General features: G+C 47.7%; 1 protein-coding gene across 1 annotated transcript in view; it reads right to left on the bottom strand.

The window, feature by feature from the left end:
- Positions 1–20,478, bottom strand: part of SNX25 (sorting nexin 25) — a 552,258-nt gene extending 531,780 nt beyond the window's left edge. The window contains 1 exon segment of the mRNA XM_063920745.1: positions 19,753–20,478. Coding sequence (XP_063776815.1) covers positions 19,753–20,259 — 507 coding nt within the window. The 5' untranslated portion in view covers positions 20,260–20,478.
- Between the last annotated feature and the right edge of the window lie 958 nt (positions 20,479–21,436).

The raw sequence follows: 21,436 nt of genomic DNA, 5'->3' as shown, positions 1-21,436 counted from the left end.
AGTTCCGGGTACCACGCTCTTCTTGGCCAATCCGGAACCACGAGAATTGTGTTTACTCCTCGCTTTCTTATTATTCTCAGTACCTTTGGTATGAGAGGTAGAGGAGGGAACACATACACTGACCGGTACACCCACGGTGTCACTAGGGCGTCCACCGCTATCGCCTGAGGGTCTCTTGACCTGGCGCAATACTTCTCTAGTTTTTTGTTTATGCGGGACGCCATCATGTCCACCTGTGGACGATCCCATTGATTTACAATCATTTGGAAGACTTCTGGATGAAGTCCCCACTCTCCCGGGTGGAGGTCGTGCCTGCTGAGAAAGTCTGCTTCCCAGTTGTCCACTCCCGGGATGAACACTGCTGACAGTGCTAGTACATGATTCTCCGCCCATCGGAGAATTTTTGTGGCTTCTGCCATCGCCGTCCTGCTTCTTGTGCCGCCCTGTCGATTCACATGGGCGATTGCCGTGATGTTGTCTGACTGGATCAGCACCGGCTGGTGTAGGAGCAGGGATTTTGCTTGACTTAGGGCATTGTAAATGGCCCTTAGTTCCAGAATATTTATGTGAAGGGCAGTCTCCTGACTTGACCATAGTCCCTGGAAATTTCTTCCCTTTGTGACTGCCCCCCAGCCTCGTAGGCTGGCATCCGTGGTCACCAGGACCCAGTCCTGTATGCCGAATCTGCGGCCCTCCAGAAGATGAGCACTGTTCAGCCACCACAGAAGAGACACCCTGGTTCGTGGAGACAGGGTTATTAAACGATGCATCTGAAGATGCGATCCGGACCACTTGTCCAACAGGTTCCACTGAAAGATTCTGGCATGGAACCTGCCGAATGGAATTGCTTCGTAAGAAGCTACCATCTTTCCCAGGACCCGCGTGCAGTGATGCACCGATACCTGTTTTGGTTTTAGGAGGTCTCTGACTAGAGAAGACAACTCCCTGGCTTTCTCCTCCGGGAGAAACACTTTTTTCTGGGCCGTGTCCAGAATCATTCCCAGGAACATTAGACGTGTCGTGGGGACCAGCTGTGACTTTGGGATATTCAGAATCCAACCGTGCTGGCTCAGCACTTCCTGAGATAGTGCTACTCCCACTAACAACTGTTCCTTGGATCGTGCCTTTATTAGGAGATCGTCCAAGTATGGGATAATTAAAACTCCCTTTTTTCGAAGGAGTATCATCATTTCCGCCATAACCTTGGTAAATATCCTCGGTGCCGTGGAGAGTCCAAACGGCAGCGTCTGGAATTGGCAATGGCAATCCTGTACCACAAATCTGAGGTACTCCTGGTGAGAATTGTAAATGGGGACATGCAGGTAAGCATCCTTGATGTCCAGGGATACCATGTAATCCCCCTCGTCCAGGCTTGCAATAACCGCCCTGAGCGATTCCATCTTGAATTTGAATTTTTTTATGTATGTGTTCAAGGACTTCAAATTTAGAATGGGTCTCACCGAACCGTCCGGTTTCGGTACCACAAATAGTGTGGAATAGTAACCCCGGCCTTGTTGAAGTAGGGGTACCTTGATTATCACCTGCTGGGAATACAGCTTGTGAATTGCCGCTAGCACTGCCTCCCTGTCTGAGGGAGCAATCGGCAAGGCGGATTTTAGGAAACGGCGGGGTGGAATCGCCTCGAATTCCAGCCTGTATCCCTGAGATACTATTTGAAGGATCCAGGGATCCACCTGTGAGCGAACCCACTGATCGCTGAAATTCCTGAGGCGGGCCCCCACCGTACCTGGCTCCGCTTGTGAAGCCCCACCGTCATGCGGCGGACTTGGAAGAGGAAGCGGGGGAGGACTTTTGTTCCTGGGAACCTGCTGTTTGCTGCAGCCTTTTTCCCCTGCCTCTGCCTCTTGACAGAAAAGACCCTCCTTTTCCCCGCTTGTTTTTCTGGGATCGAAAGGACAACCTGATAAAATGGCGCCTTCTTAGGCTGTGAGGGGACATGGGGTAAAAATGCTGACTTCCCAGACGTTGCTGTGGAAACTAGGTCGGAGAGACCATCCCCAAATAATTCCTCCCCTTTATAAGGCAAAACTTCCATGTGCCTTTTGGAATCTGCATCTCCAGTCCACTGGCGAGTCCATAAGCATCTCCTAGCAGAGATAGATAGTGCACTTACTTTAGATGCCAGCCGGCAGATTTCCCTCTGTGCATCTCTCATGTATAAGACTGAGTCTTTTATATGGTCAATTGTTAACAGGATCGTGTCTCTGTCTAGTGTGTCAATATTTTCTGACAGGTTATCTGACCATGCAGCGGCAGCACTACACATCCAAGCTGACGCAATTGCTGGTCTGAGTATAATGCCTGAGTGTGTATATACAGACTTCAGGATCGCCTCCTGCCTTCTATCAGCAGGTTCCTTAAGGGCGGCCGTATCCTGGGACGGTAGTGCCACCTTTTTTGACAAACGTGTGAGCGCTTTATCCACCCTCGGGGGTGTTTCCCAACGTAACCTATCCTCTGGCGGGAAAGGGAACGCCATTAGTAATTTCTTAGGAATCACCAATTTCTTATCAGGGGAAGCCCACGCTTCTTCACACACTTCATTTAATTCATCTGACGGGGGAAAAACTACAGGTAGTTTTTTCTCCCCAAACATAATACCCTTTTTTGTGGTACCTGGATGTAAATCAGAAATATTTAACACCTCTTTCATTGCCTCAATCATGCAGCGAATGGCCTTAACGGGCATTAAATTTGACTCGTCGTCGTCGACACTGGCGTCAGTATCCGTGTCGACATCTACTTGTGCCACCTGAGATAACGGGCGTTTTAGAGCCCCTGATGACTTTTGAGACCCTTGGACAGGCACGAGCTGAAGACTCGGCTGTCCCACAGTCGGCATGTCGTCAAATTTTTTATGTAAGGAGTCTATACGTGCACTCATTTCTTGCCATAATACCATCCACTCAGGTGTCTGCCCCGCAGGGGGTGACATCTCTGCTAAAGGCATCTGCTCCCCCTCCACATCATTATCCTCCTCAAACATGTCGACACAGCCGTACCGACACACTCCACACACACAGGGAATGCTCAAATAGAGGACAGGACCCACAAAAGCCCTTTGGGGGGACAGAGTAAGAGTATGCCAGCACACACCAGAGCGCTATATATATACAGGGACTAACTGAGTTATGTCCCTAATAGCTGCTTATACTGTATACAGTGCCAATTTAGTGCCCCCCCTCTCTTTTCCCTCTTACTGTACTGTAGAAATGCAGGGAAGAGCCAGGGAGCTTCCTTCCAGCCGAGCGGTGAGGGAAAAATGGCGCCAGTGTGCTGAGGAGATAGGCTCCGCCCCTTTTTCGCGGCCTATTCTCCCGCTTTTTTTGGGATTCTGGCAGGGGTATTTACCTCATATATAGCCCCAGGGGCTATATATTGAGGTATTTTAGCCAGCCAAGGTGTTTTTATTGCTGCCTCAGGGCGCCCCCCCCCAGCGCCCTGCACCCTCAGTGACCGGAGTGTGAAGTGTGTATGAGGAGCAATGGCGCACAGCTGCAGTGCTGTGCGCTACCTTGGTGAAGACAGGATGTCTTCATGCCGCCGATTTTCCGGACCATCTTCCTGCTTCTGGCTCTGTAAGGGGGACGGCGGCGCGGCTCCGGGACCGAACATCAAGGCTGGGCCTGCGGTCGATCCCTCTGGAGCTAATGGTGTCCAGTAGCCTAAGAAGCCCAATCCGGCTGCAAGCAGGCGAGTTCGCTTCTTCTCCCCTTAGTCCCTCGCTGCAGTGAGCCTGTTGCCAGCAGGTCTCACTGGAAAAAAAAAATTCTAAGACTATAACTTTCTAAGAGCTCAGGAGAGCCCCTAGTGTGCATCCAACCTCGGCCGGGCACGAAATCTAACTGAGGCTTGGAGGAGGGTCATAGTGGGAGGAGCCAGTGCACACCAGGTAGTCTAAAATCTTTCTAGAGTGCCCAGCCTCCTTCGGAGCCCGCTATTCCCCATGGTCCTTACGGAGTTCCCAGCATCCACTAGGACGTTAGAGAAATATATATATATATATATATATATATATATATATATATATATATATATATATATATATATATATATATATATATATATATATATATATATGTATTTATATAGGAAACCCCCCTGTAAAAATCCTGCGTTTGCCCCTGAGTGACAGCAGTGGATTGTGAGGAGACAAGCGCTCGCTTAGAGGACCCCCTGGATGTAGGCGCGCGACGGTCAGACTTTTTAGTAGTCAGGGACTGGTTCAACTTCTTTATTTGAGCAGATAAATCGTCCGCCCACGGCAGCTTAGCTGCAGGGACCACAAATGGTTGCACCGGCATTGGGGGTGCCATAGGGGGTGTTAGTTTATGAACTAGCGTATGCAGAAGCGTGGAAAAAGCGGCCCACGGCGGGTCATTATTTGCCACCGTCTCACTGGGGGGCAAGGAGTCCCCAGAACCAGAGCCCAAAGCTGCTATATTCTCCTCATAGGTATCTGCGGCTTCAGCAACACCGGCAGTGTGTTCGGCCCCAGAACCGTTACCCTTATAAGCAGACATGATATAACTTGCAGTATCAGGTAACACAGTACAATTTGTCAGCAGCACAATACCCCTAGCCCAAACCCCTGCGCAGTGTAGTCAGCACCAGCAGAGATAAATTAGAGATATTTGTGACTAAATCACAGAGAAAAATACGTAATACAGTATATCTTTGTGAAAATCCTATATTAGATAAAACCTGACGCACCAAGCCCCCGCAGGTTATAGAATATAGGGATAGCAGGTTGAGAGAAAGACACGAAATGGACACCACTCAGCTATCAAATGCACACACAAATAGTCAGTTTGTACAATGCAGAGGTTATAATAATAAGAATTTACTTACCGATAATTCTATTTCTCGGAGTCCGTAGTGGATGCTGGGGTTCCTGAAAGGACCATGGGGAATAGCGGCTCCGCAGGAGACAGGGCACAAAAAGTAAAGCTTTAGGATCAGGTGGTGTGCACTGGCTCCTCCCCCTATGACCCTCCTCCAAGCCAGTTAGGTACTGTGCCCGGACGAGCGTACACAATAAGGGAGGAATTTTGAATCCCGGGTAAGACTCATACCAGCCACACCAATCACACCGTACAACTTGTGATCTAAACCCAGTTAACAGTATGATAACAGCGGAGCCTCTGAAAAGATGGCTCACAACAATAATAACCCGATTTTTGTAACTATGTACAAGTATTGCAGATAATCCGCACTTGGGATGGGCGCCCAGCATCCACTACGGACTCCGAGAAATAGAATTATCGGTAAGTAAATTCTTATTTTCTCTATCGTCCTAGTGGATGCTGGGGTTCCTGAAAGGACCATGGGGATTATACCAAAGCTCCCAAACGGGCGGGAGAGTGCGGATGACTCTGCAGCACCGAATGAGAGAACTCCAGGTCCTCTTTTGCCAGGATATCAAATTTGTAGAATTTTACAAACGTGTTCTCCCCTGACCACGTAGCTGCTCGGCAGAGTTGTAATGCCGAGACCTCTCGGGCAGCCGCCCAAGATGAGCCCACCTTCCTTGTGGAATGGGCCTTAACCGATTTAGACTGTGGCAGGCCTGCCTCAGAATGTGCAAGTTGAATTGTGTTACAAATCCAACGAGCAATCGCCTGCTTAGAAGCAGGCGCACCCAACTTGTTGGGTGCATACAGTATAAACAGCGAGTCAGATTCTCTGACTCCAGCTGTCCAGGAACATATTTTCAGGGCCCTGACAACTCCTAGCAACTTGGAGTCCTCCAAGTCCCTAGTAGGTGCAAGGCACCACAATAAGCTGGTTCAGGTGAAACACTGACACCACCTTAGGGAGAGAACTGGGGACGAGTCCGCAGCTCTGCCCTGTCCGAATGGACAAACAGATATGGGCTTTTTTGAGAAAAAACCACCAATTTGACACTCGCCTGGTCCAGGCCAGGGCCAAGAGCATGGTCACTTTTTATGTGAGATGCTTCAAATCCACATATTTGACTGGTTTTAAACCAATGTGATTTGAGGAATCCCAGAACTACGTTGAGATCCCACAGTGCCACTGGAGGCACAAAAAAGGGGTTTGTATATGCAATACTCCCTTGACAAACTTCTGGACATCAGGAACTGAAGCCAATTCTTTCTGGAAGAAAATTTACAGGGCCGAATTTGAACCTTAATGGACCCCAATTTGAGGCCCATAGACACTCCTGTTTGCAGGAAATGCAGGAAACGACCGAGTTGAAATTTCTTTGTGGGGCCTTCCTGGCCTCACACCACGCAACATATTTTCGCCACACGTGGTGATAATGTTGTGCGGTCACCTCCTTTCTGGCTTTGACCAGGGTAGGAATGACCTCTTCCGGAATGCCTTTTTTCCCTTAGGATCCGGCTTTCCATCGCCATGCCGACAAACGCAGATGCGGTAAGTCTTGGAACAGACATGGTACTTGCTGAAGCAAGTCCCCTCTTAGCGGCAGAGGCCATAAGACCTCTGTAAGCATCTCTTGAAGTTCCGGGTACCAAGTCCTTCTTGGCCAATCCGGAGCCATGAGTATAGTTCTTACTCCTCTACGTCTTATAATTCTCAGCACCTTAGGTATGAGAAGCAGAGGAGGGAACACATACACCGACTGGTACACCCACGGTGTTACCAGAACGTCCACATCTATTGCCTGAGGGTCTCTTGACCTGGCGCAATACCTGTCCCGTTTTTTGTTCAGACGGGACGCCATCATGTCCACCTTTGGTATTTCCCAACGGTTTACAATCATGTGGAAAAAACTTCTCAATGAAGTTTCCACTCTCCCGGGTGGAGGTCGTGCTGAGGAAGTCTGCTTCCCAGTTTCCATTCCCGGGATGAAAAACTGCTGACAGTGTTATCACATGATTTTCCGCCCAGCGAAAAGTCCTTGCAGTTTCTGCCATTGCCCTCCTGCTTCTTGTGTCGCCCTGTCTGTTTACGTGGGCGACTGCCGTGATGTTTTTCCCACTGGATCAATACCGGCTGACCTTGAAGCAGAGGTCTTGCTAAGCTTAGAGCATTATAAATTTACCCTTAGCTCCAGTATATTTATGTGGAGAAAAGTCTCCATACTTGATCACACTCCCTGGAAATTTTTTCCTTGTGTGACTGCTCCCCAGCCTCTCAGGCTGGGCTCCGTGGTTACCAGCATCCAATTCCGAATGCCGAATCTGCTGCCCTCTAGAAGATGAGCACTCTATAACCACCACAGGAGAGACACCCTTGTCCTTGGATATTGGGTTATCCGCTGATGCATCTGAAGATGCGATCCGGACCATTTGTCTAGCAGATCCCACTGAAAAGTTCTTACGTGAAATCTGCCGAATGGAATTGCTTCGTAGGAAGCCACCATTTTTACCAGGACCCTTGTGCAATGATGCACTGTTTTTAGGAGGTTCCTGACTTGCTCGGATAACTCCCTGGCTTTCTCTTCCGGGAGAAACACCTTTTTCTGGACTGTGTCCAGAATCATCCCTAGGCACAGCAGACGTGTCGTCGGGATCAGCTGCGATTTTGGAATATTTAGAATCCACCCGTGCTGATTGTAGCAGTATCCGAGATAGTGCTACTCCGACCTCCAACTGTTCCCTGGACTATGCCCCTATCAGGAGATCGTCCAAGTAAGGGATAATTAAGACGCCTTTTCTTCGAAGAAGAATCATCAATTCGGCCATTACCTTGGTAAAGACCCCAGGGTGCCGTGGACAATCCAAACGGCAGCGTCTGAAACTGATAGTGACAGTTCTGCACCACGAACCTGAGGTACCCTTAGTGAGAAGGGCAAATTTGGGACATAGAGGTAAGCATCCCTGATGTCCCGGGACACTATATAGTCCCCTTATTCCTGGTTCGTTATCACTGCTCTGAGTGACTTCATCTTAATTTGAACCTTTGTAAGTGTTCAAAAAAAATTTTTTAGAATAAGTCTCACCTAGCCTTCTGGCTTCAGTACCACAATATAGTGTGGAATAATACCCCTTTTCTGTAGTAGGAGGGGTAATTTAATTATCACCTGCTGGGAATACAGCTTGTGAATTTTTTCCCATACTACCTCCTTGTCGGAGGGAGACTTGGTAAAGCAGACTTCAGGAGCCTGCGAAGGGGAAACGTCTCGACATTCCCATCTGTACCCCCGGGATACTACTTGTAGGATCCAGGGGTCCTGTACGGTCTCAGCGCCATGCTGAGAACTTGTCAGACGCGGTGGAACGCTTCTGTTCCTGGGAATGGGCTGCCTGCTGCAGTCTTCTTCCCTTTCCTCTATCCCTGGGCAGATATGATTTTATAGGGACGAGAGGACTGAGGCTGAAAAGACGGTGTCTTTTTCTGCAGAGATGTGACTTAGGGTAAAAAACGGTGGATTTTCCAGCAGTTGCCGTGACCACCAGGTCCGATGGACCGACCCCAAACAAGTCCTCTTCCTGTATACGGCCATACTGTGCCGTTTGGAATCTGCATCACCTGACCACTGTCGTGTCCATAACATCTTCTGGCAGTTATGGACATCGCGTTTATTCATGATGCCAGAGTGCAAATATCCCTCTGTGCATCTCGCATATATAGAAATGCTCTATAGTCAATAAAATACTGTCCCTGTCAAGGGTATCAATATTTTTAGTCAGGGAATCCGACCAAGCCACCCTAGCTCTGCACATCCAGGCTGAGGCGATCGCTGGCCGCAGTATAACACCAGTATGTGTGTATATACTTTTTATTATATTTTCCAGCCTTGTCAGCTGGTCCTTGAGGACGGCCCTATCTATAGACGGTACCGCCACTTGTTTTGATAAGCGTGTGAGCGCCTTATCCACCTTAAAGGGTGTTTCCCAACGCGCCCTAACTTCTGGCGGGAAAGGGTATACCGCCCATAATTTTCTATCGGGGGGAACCCACGTATCATCACACACTTTATTTAATTTATCTGATTCAGGAAAAACTATGGTAGTTTTTTCACATCCCACATAATACCCTCTTTTGTGGTACTTGTAGTATCAGAAATACGTAACACCTCCTTCATTGCCTTTAACGTGTGGCCCTAATAAGGAATACGTTTGTTTATTCACCGTCGACACTGGATTCAGTGTCCCTGTCTGTGTCTGTGTCGACCGACTAAAGTAAACGGGCGTTTTAAAACCCTTGACGGTGTTTTTGAGACGTCTGGACCGTACTAATTGTTTGTCGGCCGTCTCATGTCGTCAACCGACCTTGCAGCGTGTTGACATTATCACGTAATTTCCTAAATAAGCCATCCATTCCGGTGTCGACTCCCTAGAGAGTGACATCACCATTACAGGCAATTGCTCCGCCTCCTCACCAACATCGTCCTCCTACCTGTCGACACACACGTACCGACACACAGCACACACACAGGGAATGCTCTGATAGAGGACAGGACCCACTAGCCCTTTGGAGAGACAGAGGGAGAGTTTGCCAGCACACACCAAAAACGCTATAATTATATAGGGACAACCTTATATAAGTGTTTTCCCTTATAGCATCTTAATATATATATAAGCATATCGCCAAATTAGTGCCCCCCCTCTCTGTTTTAACCCTGTTTCTGTAGTGCAGTGCAGGGGAGAGCCTGGGAGCCTTCCCTCCAGCCTTTCTGTGAGGGAAAATGGCGCTGTGTGCTGAGGAGATAGGCCCCGCCCCTTTTTCGGCGGCCTCGTCTCCCGCTCTTAACGGATTCTGGCAGGGGTTAAATATCTCCATATAGCCTCCGGAGGCTATATGTGAGGTATTTTTAGCCAAAATAGGTATTCATTTGCCTCCCAGGGCGCCCCCCTCCCAGCGCCCTGCACCCTCAGTGACTGCCGTGTGAAGTGTGCTGAGAGGAAAATGGCGCACAGCTGCAGTGCTGTGCGCTACCTTTAGAAGACTGAGGAGTCTTCTGCCGCCGATTCTGGACCTCTTCTTACTTCAGCATCTGCAAGGGGGCCGGCGGCAAGGCTCCGGTGACCATCCAGGCTGTACCTGTGATCGTCCCTCTGGAGCTGATGTCCAGTAGCCAAGAAGCCAATCCATCCTGCACGCAGGTGAGTTCACTTCTTCTCCCCTAAGTCCCTCGTTGCAGTGATCCTGTTGCCAGCAGGACTCACTGTAAAATAAAAAACCTAAGCTAAACTTTCCTAAGCAGCTCTTTAGGAGAGCCACCTAGATTGCACCCTTCTCGGCCGGGCACAAAAATCTAACTGGCTTGGAGGAGGGTCATAGGGGGAGGAGCCAGTGCACACCACCTGATCCTAAAGCTTTACTTTTTGTGCCCTGTCTCCTGCGGAGCCGCTATTCCCCATGGTCCTTTCAGGAACCCCAGCATCCACTAGGACGATAGAGAAATATAATATAACAATAATACTGCACTGGACTAGCTTACACAGCTATATAACAATAGATATAACAGTACACAGTAAGAACTGGATGTATATCACAGGGTAATTGTACTAGGAAACCCTGACTAAATGCACTCTTTCTTAACTAACACTGACTAAAAAAGGCAGGTAGAATACTGTCTTGTAAAGTCACAGCACTGACAACCAGGCGGCTTTACATAGGAGGATTTGCCCAAGCATTCCCAGGAACAGTGAGCCGCCGCAGACACTGCCAGGGAGTGAGGGAGAGACAGATATGCAGCTCCAGGGCGGTAACAGTTGCAGAAAATGGCGCCCTGGGGCTGGGAAAGGGGCTTCAGGTCCAAGCTCTATCCCCCTACTGGCAAAACCACCGGGTACTGCGGGCTCTAATAAAGCGGTTTATAGAGAAAACCTGACCTGTCCCATGCCCTGGTGATCTAGTGGGATCGCCTGTACTGCCAGTGTCCACCGCCTGCGTGCGCGGCCCACCTCCCACTGACCGCGCCGGATCGCGATAAAGACCGGGTCCCGCAAACGGGACCCACTTACCACCTCCCGAAGCGCGGCCACGCGATCCCGGAGAGCCCCCGTCGTGTGTGCCTGACAAGAAGAAAACCGGAGCCTCCTGCTGTAGTTACCCGGCAACCAGGGCTCGGGAGTATACAGCACCGCTGGGGAGAGCCGGAGCTGCAGCCGTGAATGTCCACTGACATGTAACACTGCTGCTGCCCTTGAAGTCTTTACTTTTTTCCTCAGAAAAAAAGCTCTGCTTAGGGCTGCCTGGAGCAGCCCCTCTGTTAAGTGCCTGCTACTGCAGCACCAACTACAAAACTGAGATCCTGTGCAGGGAGGCGGGGTGATATAGGAGGCGGCACTATGCATTCTGGGAACAGTCAAAGCTTTGAGCCTGTTGGTGCCTCGGATCAAGATCCTACTCTACACCCCATTGTCCATTCCTTGTGGAGCCCAGTGTACCCTGCAGCAGAAAGGATAAAAATTATGAAAAAGCACTTAGCTAATGTGCAATGTAGGGATGGGTATCTGTAGGCTGAGTGACAGCTTCTTGGCTTGTTAATGTGTACATTCACAGCATTAGCCGAGCGCTGCCAATTACTGTATATGTCAGTCAAAGATCTGGGAGAACCACAAATGTATAAAGCGCAGAAAATGTTTCTTACACAGGTTGACCAAAAATGGGGCCCACTGCATGAGCCCCAGGTAAAATTAGATCCACACCTGTTTAAACTAAAAGGCCCTACAGACCGGGCGACCCACCTTCGAGCTGCCCGACTGCTGATACGGCAGACAGGCGACCCAGCAGCAGGGGGGAGTGAAGTTTCTTCACTCCCCCGTCACCTGGCGCCATAGCAATGCATGCTAATATGGACAATCTCATCCATATTGGCCTTCATGCATAAGCAATGTGGCACTAACGATGAACGAGCGCAGGGCCTCGCATCGTTCATCGTTGGTGCCTACACACTGCACGATATGAACGAGTTCTCATTCATTAATGAACGAGAACGTTCATATCGTGCAGTGTTATCTGCCAGTGTGTAGGGCCCTTAACATTACTGAAGAGACCGCTGGGCTCTACTCTGGAGGAATATATTCAAAGGTGTCAAAGAACCTGAGAAAACAGTATGCTCACCTTGCCCCTATGTAATGTCAGGTTAATGAGAGGTAAAACAAAACAAAAAAAAGCAAAGGAGAAAATTATGACATCTTTAATTGATATGAAAGATCTTTTAAAGTATCATTAAATGAGTTATGTTTGTCTTGGGAAAGTAATGCAGCTTGAAAATTAAATTAATAATAATTAATAATAATAAAATTAAACAGCTTATTCTTGGAAGGACTGAAGAAGCTTTAAGAGGAGGACAAGAATCCCCAAGGAAGAACATGCTACAGGCATCCAGTCTTTACCAGCAGTTGCAAGCTCAGACGCAGATTCCTGCACATCAGGGAACCTGCACAAGTATTTTTAGGTAGATATAGGCAGATGTTTGGTTTTTTTAAATGTAAGGATTTTTCTATCACACTTTATTGCAGCAAGTGAAAGTCTTCTTTACTGCTTTTTATGAAATAAGAACAACCATGGTTGATGGCCTCAATGCCCTGCTCTCTGCCCGGCAGCAGTGAGAGTAATCTTACCACTTGCCAGGCTAGTCAGATGTCAAGGAACACATGCATGAGCTGGCAAAAAAATTTTTTTTAACATTTTGCTAAAACTAAAGTGAAAAATAATGAGGAAAACATTTAAAAAAGAAAATATATGCAAACAAAGCAACTTTTTTTTTTTTGTCTTTACTTTGGGCATTCCTGACCATACGTTGGCTGCTAAATGTTTTGCATGGTAAAGTATTATGGGCCTCTGTACCGTACACTAGCTACCAGGTTATGTGGCTCTGCCATCCCGCTGAAAATCTGTTCTCTATCCACACAATAAGGAACTAGAGACCAGAATAAGGAGTAAAATCCCATAAACAGAGGACCGTTTTATCATATTCCCACTATTGGACAACCAACATAACATTTAAAGACCCATCATCTAATGTTTCTCTCTCTTGATGAACAAGCCCTATAATCCTAATACTAATGTACCATGCAGTGGACCCTAATCCACTGGCAAGTTTATTGCAGATCCACATACCCTCGTAGCTAGTGTACTGTACAGAGGCCCATAATCTGGTTACCCACTGTAAAAAAAAAAAACAGGCTGAAACAAAACCACAATCTTCACTGATGGGAAGGACAATACCACAGCATAACAGCAGATATTTCTGGAACCAAGCTAACTATTTAACCGATTCCCCTTTTCCACCAAAAACTCAGGTCCAGCCTGGGTAATTGAACATGGTTTCAAGCCGTATCACAGCAGCTTGAAACCCTGTTCACACCGCAGGCTGGACCCGGGTAAGTGGCACGTGTTCCCTCTGCCGGCGCTTGGAGAGGAAGTAATCTCCAAATGGCAGTGAGCCGGCTCTCAATAGGCTCACCCATTTACATTGCAGTCTACCCTTTATTTTCCAGAGACCCTTCCACACCAAGCCGTGACCCAGGATATTGTGGCAGTGGAAAGGGGGTATTAGAGCGTTTGTGGGGGAAATTTAAAAACACTGTTGCTTAAAATAATAGCCTTTTGTATAGACAAATTAGGCATACTGTATGCATTGTTAGAGGGTGTCTAAAACACTGAATGCGTGACTCAATTTGTTTTTAAAACCCCCACTGGCATAAGAAAAATTTACTTGCAGCTTCTTACATGCAAAGCTATTTGCTGTTTCACGGCAAAGTCAGCATTACCATGGTAGTGCGGGCAACCAGAAACCCCCACCCCCTGCGTTTGCCTATGAGTGTCCACAACTTGATGACAGTATTCATACATCTTAATTACCAGCCACCTACCCATTCAGGCTTCATTAAGGTACATCATACCTAATGACAATTTACCTAATCACAACACGTCCTACCAAGCTTGCAGGCAGGTATGTGTACTGTAAGGAAAATAGGAGTCTGTTCTCTCAGGAGTCCTAGTTTGATAATCTCTTGGGCATTTCAGGATAGCAGATATTCAATGTCCAATGCACAGCCATATATTCCCCACAATTAGTTACACCAGCCCTGTGACCACAACAACAAAGTAATACAGTAGTCTGTGCGCCCACCAAAACAGTCCTCAGAGCACCCCAACATTCCAGGAGGGCCATTTAGCAACGAGTGATAATGCCGGGTACACACTCGACGACACTGTTAACGATATGGCTGATTCCAATGGATCGGAACGACACATCATTAAAATCTTCCAATGTGTACACACTAGGTCGCCGACGATGTGCGCTTTGGAAGTTGATAGGCTTGAGCACCATTTATCAGACACAACGAGTTTATCACTCACGAGTTTTATTACTCGTTGATAAATGATCCCCCAGGTTTTAAAGATATCAATGGTTCAGCACTAATTAAGGGGTCTGTTTACTAAGTCTTGAAGAGAGAAAAAGTGGACTGAGAATGTACCAGCCAATCAGCTCCTAGCTGCCATATTATAGGCTGTTTGAAAAAAGACAGGAGCTGGATGGTTGACACTTTATCTCTCTCCAAAGCTTAGTACAAAGACCCTATTGACCCTTAAGTCACCTGTGCCCAAGCATGGATATATTTAAAACCTGGACCATTAGAGTGCCTTGAGGACCACATTTTGGAACCTCTGCCCAAGGCTGTATCCCACAACTAGAATCACAACAGTCTGCCTCCTAATGAACACTCCCCCACTCAGTGCACCTGCTGGGATCTTACAGACAAAACATCCGGAGCTGTGCACCGATATGGCTACTGCCACAGCCAGAGTATTTAGGATGCCACAGTTATGATATCATTGGAGTTTACAGTTGCTGGAGGGGAGGAACGGAAGCAGTTAGTATGTACATTAGGACAAAATTCCATGACCTCGTTCTAACGCTAGCAAGCATACTACATTTGGGCCTATGATCTACAGCCTGTCTCTGATAAAGGAGAAGAGGTAGCACAATAAGCATGGTTAGGCTTGCCATATTAATGCTTTAATCTGGCACACTTTAGATTTCCACAGGCTGATTAAACCCAGGTGAAATGCAGACTTGAAGTCAGCCAGCCACAGAACCTGTGTAAATCATAAGTGTCCTGAATTAAAGGGATATTATGGCCTTGGCATGGTGACTTTATCCAGTGCACAATTTTTAGTTGTCATAGCAACTTTGTCCAGTCCTCTTTAATGTTTTCATAGTGCAGTGACTTTACAAGCTATCCTATATCCACTGTCTCAGGAACTTAGTCACTGGAGTTGCGGTTCACAGTAATAGTGTCACAGAAATGTCTGCTTACACAAGTATACAAGTAACTGCACCTCAAACCACTTGAATCAAGATTTCAGTTAAAAAATAAAATAAAAAATAGGATATCTAATTTGAAATACAGCCCAATAACCTCAATGGCCAAGAAGTAATGGGAGACGATAACGGCAAAATGTGTGTTGTTTGCGGATATTGCTGCAAACATCGGGCACTTTGAAAAGTCGGCTAATGTATTAGTGGCCGCATAGCGGCTTTTTCGGATAAAATGTCGGATCCAGATGTTTTGCCCATGTTAGGTATACAACTTGACCAATGTAATGAAGTCCGATATTGCAAGTCGGACACAAAACAGCTCTAAAACTCTCAAAGAATTTAGAGGTGGTTTTTCAGCCGAGTTTGTTATGAAAAGGTTATAAAATGCGTCATAGACGTAAAGGACTGTACTAAGTCACAAAAGCAGCTTATGTGGTAAGGCTATATTCAGTGTAATTGTGACTATCTAATTATGTTACAGTGTTTGGCTGGAATACACTGTAGCATAGTATTTTGTATGCAAATACAGTTGTTATTACATACAGAATTTAAGCAAGCTGCATATCATTTTAAATAGTCAGAGCTGCTTGTGCGTCCTATTCGCATCATTTTGCTTCTAAAACGAAGCACTGTGGATAGTACGCATAAGCAGCCCCTACTGTTTAAAATGACATGCAGCATTCCTATATTCTGTGTGTAATAGTAACTGTATTTGCATACATGTTATGCTACAGTGTAGTCCAGCCAAACACTAACATAATTAAATACAGTCACAACAAACTGACTATAGCCATGCCGCATATCATTTAAATCAGCATAAACCGCTTGTGCGTCCTGGAGGACTGGGGATTATTTAGGGTGTGTGCTGCTTTAATCATAAGACTTTTGGGGGACAATGGGTGACATTCTCTGACACTGTGGTCCTCCTATAGTAAGAGACACATTTTGGTTGGTCCGAAAATATCAGCCGTTTTCTAGTCTAAATACCGCGACACCTTGGATCCGAGACGCCGAGGAAGGGAAACGGTCAAACGCCATTACATTATTTTCCGGAACTCGGACAGACACATTTATAAATGTCTGATGTGATGCGTTATTATCGGCTCCAATTACATCCTGGCCTATGTGTCCATTAAATACAAATGAAAGGAAAATTCATCTTTATACTCTTAAACATGAAAAGTAGATCTAATTGGAAAGTATAATCCCTATGTACGCTTAGTCAATTGCTAGATAAAAGCTCTAGTGGTATGTATCTAGAATTTACCATCCCAGCAATTCTATGGGGGCCATTTATCATAGACTGCATAATAAATGTGATCTGGGCGGGATCTTACCACCCAGGATCACATTGTTATATGCGATCATATCATCTGGATGTATAATCCAGCACATGCAAGGACAGGATCTCCGAAAGGCGTGGTCAACCAGATGGTTATACACCACTGATGGTAGCTGTTTGCCTTAGGGATGGCCATCGGTGTGCTCATCATCAATGGTTGCAAAATATGCTATGGGAGACCTTTTGATGGTTTCACCCATCGGTGGTCATCCCTGCTATTTCTGTGAATGACCAGCGGGCCAATCACAGCCCGGGTGTGGGGCTTTGCGGGTGTCAGGGGTGGAGCTATGATCTGAGTCCCGGCACCTTGCAAAAAAATAAAAAATATACATATTCCTTTATGCTTTGCCATCGATGGAGGGAAACCATCTGGTTCTCTGCCATCGGTGGCAAAAGCATTCGACATCAGCCATAAACCATTAATGATTAGGAATCATCGATGGTCGATAACCATCCCTAGTTTGCCTGATAGCCTAGAAAACAGTGGGGAGGAGAAGGAAAACTATTAGCCAGCAGCCCTGCACTGCCAACGCCGTTTACACTGTGTGTGAGATGCGGGAATGGGATGTCTCGCCTTTCACATGCTGAGCCGTCACTCACAGCTTATCCCCGCCCCCAGCTCTCACACAGAAACATCTGTTAATCAACGATGGTAAAATCGTGAATGATAATGCACAGAATAGTTGTCTGCCATCAATGATTTAGTCACCATCAATAGAAGCAACGATGTCCCTAGTCCGTCTACGCATGCGCAGAGAGTCGTGGGGGTTTTACCGCATTTTCCCATTCGTAAATCCCTTATTTAATAGGCATAAATTAATGTACAATGTCACTTCTAAAGACCAGTATTATTAATAATAATAAATAACGTACAGTACAGAAAGTGGACAGTACCAAATATTTTTCACAGTATTTTACCTTATTTTTATGTACTTGAAAAATTGTAAAGTAACAGTCATCTTACTGTGGGTTTTGGTATAATTTTCAGTATTTTATTATTCTACACATCTCAATGGCAGTAAAACATGGTGGCATATTGGTTTCATATATACCCCTTTCAGACCGCAATAAGCGGGTCACACCAGGGAGCCATACACTGTGCTTCCTCGGCACGACCCACCTCTGGCCCCTTTCACACAGATGTCATCAGCCCGGCATATTACCAGGTTGGTGACGTCAGCAGTGACTCATCCGGAAGCGGAACATGGAGATCATATGATCTACAATCGCTGCCCATCCATACAGTGTGAATGGGAAACGGGTCGCAAGGACCCAGCAACCCGTTCACACTGCACAGTGACCAGAGTTTAAAGAGTATCCAACCCGGGTCACTACCAGGGTTGAAATACCGGGTCGCTCAACCAGGGATATTTCCCCTGGGCCCTTTTAGACCGCACAGCAACCCGGGTTATGCACGGTCATGTGCAATAACCCAGGTTACAAGCTGGTGGTCTGAAAAGTGTAATACCCCTTAAGCTGGTGGTCTGAAAAGTGTAATACCCCTTTCACACCGCCAATGCCAGATCCCACCCGGGAATTGGAAACGGGTCCTTTCCGGGTGGGATCCAGCATTGGAACTAACCTGCTGGCTTCCAGACCTGGCAATATGCCGGGCCTGTTGCCATAGCGGTGGGGGGCGGAGCCGGTAGCGGCGCTGGGAGACGAGCTCATCTCCGCGTCGCCTCTTCCCTATGTAGTGAACGGGTCCCGGGTCGCATCGACCCGGGAGCCCGTTCACACTGCAACTGACCCGGTATTTAACCCGGGAATAACACTTCTTTACTCCTGGGTTGAATTACTAGGTCAGGCGACCCGGGATTTCGACCAAGTTGCTTTCACACCGTACACACCGACCCGTGTCGACCCGGCAATATGCCAGGTCGATACCAGGTTATTTGTGCGGTGTGAAAGGGGTATAATACTGAACAACTGAATTATTTTCTCTGTACACAGGGCTGTCCTGACATTCAGAAAATGACTGACATACCCCAAAGCTCCCTCATGTATTACATGCATTAAAGACATGAGCAATGTTAGGGATGCTAACATTAAACAATCTCTTTACTATGCAGTTCTGAAGTAAATAAGAGGTCATTTTATACCAGACAAATGATTTTTAAATACAGTCAACGAGTAATGAATACACAAATCTGTTAAACAACCCTGCATAGGATTGATTAGGAATACAATACATGAATAATTCTCCAGCACATTCACACAATGAAAACTATCAGATATCACAACTGTTGAGATTACTTAAAAATACTGTCATAATTATCAATGACGCTTTGCCCAGAGTCACAACATCTGGTTGAAGCATATAAAGCCCAAAGTCATTAATTAATGACATCGACGGCAGCCATGAGTTAGTGACAAACACTGTATACCTTTAACTCAGCTTCCATCAAAGCATCACATACAGAACGTACCCATCCAGAGCAGCACTCGGAGGTCTGGAGTTTGTACTGCTATGTAGCTGGAAAACACTAATGGTCAACTCAAGACACTGTTTAAAGACCGGAAACCATATAACATATCATTATATAAGTTATGACCATCTTACATATTTATAAAATCTCATGTGCATAGCAACATTTTACAACTCAAAGTACTGTACTCAAGTACAGTATAGAAACCCAGTGCCAAGAATACAGGCAGAAATAGGAGTCACACAGAAGCAGTGGCAATAGAAGGATGCTGTGATCATGTATAATATACAGGATGGTCTTATATGTAATAAATTACAACCTCTGGAAGTTATATCACTTTCATCACACCTCACACTTCCCCTAGCTACACAGTATGTATACTCAATAGTGTTCCTTATTAGTTGCATGCCTTTACCCTACAGAAGCTGTAGCATCCCAAAGACCATCACCTACACCGCTAGATGAGCAGATACAGCTGCATGTGCTGTCAGTGTACTATACTAGAGGCTAAAGTTCAGCATATAGTACACCGACCCTTTGCTGTAATATAGATCTATAATACACACATAAATGATATGCCACTCTTGTGTTTCCGTGCAATGACCGTCAGTCAGCCCCTCGCTGTGGGACGAGGATGATAATGGTAGACACTGACAGCCACAGGATTACGGTCACTGCGTAATTATAGGTCAAGCCCTTGCAGTGAGGCCAGCAGCAGTGTACAGATCCCCGGCAGTGCTCACCTGTCCCGTGGTCCTGGCTCGGGTGAAGTCCGGCAGGGCAGTGGGGCGGCCGGAGCAGTGCAGGGCGCAGAGGGAGCCGAGCAGCAGAGCGCACAGAGCGCATCCCATGTAGACGGCGCAGCGCAGCAGCAGGGAAGTGAGCCGCAGCTCCCCCCCAGACGCCCCGCCGCCCTGCCCGGCCTGCTGCTGCCCCAGGTGTAGTAGTGACAGGAGCAGCAGCCCGAAGACGGCGGCCAGCATGAGGCGAGAGGACGGAGACTGGGGGCAGCGGGGCGCTGAGCTCTGGTCCGCGCTGTTCTGTGAGCACCGGCTCCATGCTGCCTTCTTAGCGTCCTCAGCGCAGCAGTGTGGCCCGAGGATGAGCTGCGTGCACGGGGGAGGGATGCCCGGTCCTCCCCTCCTCCTGCAGATGGCATGATTCACCAAGCCGGGCTCCATGTCACCGCCCGGGTCACTGCCCGGCTCCTCTGCCCCGCCGGCGGCGCCATGGCTCCCATTCACATTCATAGCGCTCCACCATCCCCCGCCGCGGCCGAGCGGCTCATCTCCCACTGGCGGCGGCGGCTGCTGCAGCTCCGAGCCGGCTTCTCCTTCGCTCACTCTCCCCAGCAGCAGCAGCAGTCTCCTCCCTAAGCCCCGTGTCTGTCAGCCGTTCTCCAGCCTCTCCCCGCCCAGCCCCGCTGTGAGGAGGAGGCACTGTGTGTGTGTGTGTGTGTGTGTGTGTGTGTGTGTGTTACGCACTATCTATCCTGCCTGCCTGCACTCCACCAATACTGCGTGACTGCAAACCATCTGTCCTGCCTGCAGTGCTCTCCACCTGTCCTGCCTGACTGGGCACTATCTAGCATCTACCATACCATCTGTCCTGCCTGATTACACTCCACCTGTCCTGCCTAAGTGCGCACTATCTGTCCTGACCAGGGCCGGCTCCAGGCCTACTAGTACCCTGAGCGAGAACATGTAAAAACGCCCCCCCCCCCATGCGCGTGCCGAAGGCGCGCGTGCTCCAGGAAAGTGGGCGTGGCTTCATAACTTCATATTATTACACTATAAATATATTTTCACACACCCTCTACGCACACAATTAGCAGCCTTACACATAACAGCCACAGTAGTGTTCCTTACACACAATGTCTCCAGTATAGTGTCAGATACACATAATGTGCAGTGCCAGATAGACATGACATGCCCCCCAGCAGTGCCAGCTACACACAATATACCCCCCAGCAGTGCCAGCTACACATGATAGTGTTCACTTTTTAGGGCAGGGTGCTGATCACAGGGAGGGCACATTTTTAAGTTAGGAGGGTAAAATGATGTACATACTGTAATGCTTTGTGCTCATCTACCTACATGGCAAAGCATGGACAGTGCGCGCCGAAGGCGCGCAGCAAAAATGTAGGGGCGTTGCTTCGTGGGAAAGGTGCGTGGCCACATAATAGTGGCAATTCGCATTACACCACACAGTAGTGCAGTTAATACACACTGCACCAGGTAGAACCTCCTAGACACTTTGCGCCAGGCAGAGCACGTTAGACACTTTGCGCCAGGCAGAGCACGTTAGACACTTTGCGCCAGGCAGAGCACTGAGACTCATTGCCTAGCCACAGACGCCTAGCGGGAACACTACATGATATGCTCCCCAGCCGTGCCAGCTACACATGACATGCCCCCCAGCAGTGCC

The sequence above is a fragment of the Pseudophryne corroboree genome, chromosome 1 (assembly GCF_028390025.1).
Source record: "Pseudophryne corroboree isolate aPseCor3 chromosome 1, aPseCor3.hap2, whole genome shotgun sequence".
Lineage (NCBI taxonomy): Eukaryota > Metazoa > Chordata > Amphibia > Anura > Myobatrachidae > Pseudophryne > Pseudophryne corroboree.
The sequence above is the reverse complement of the archived record's forward strand: the minus strand, read 5'-3'. Positions and strand labels throughout refer to the sequence as shown.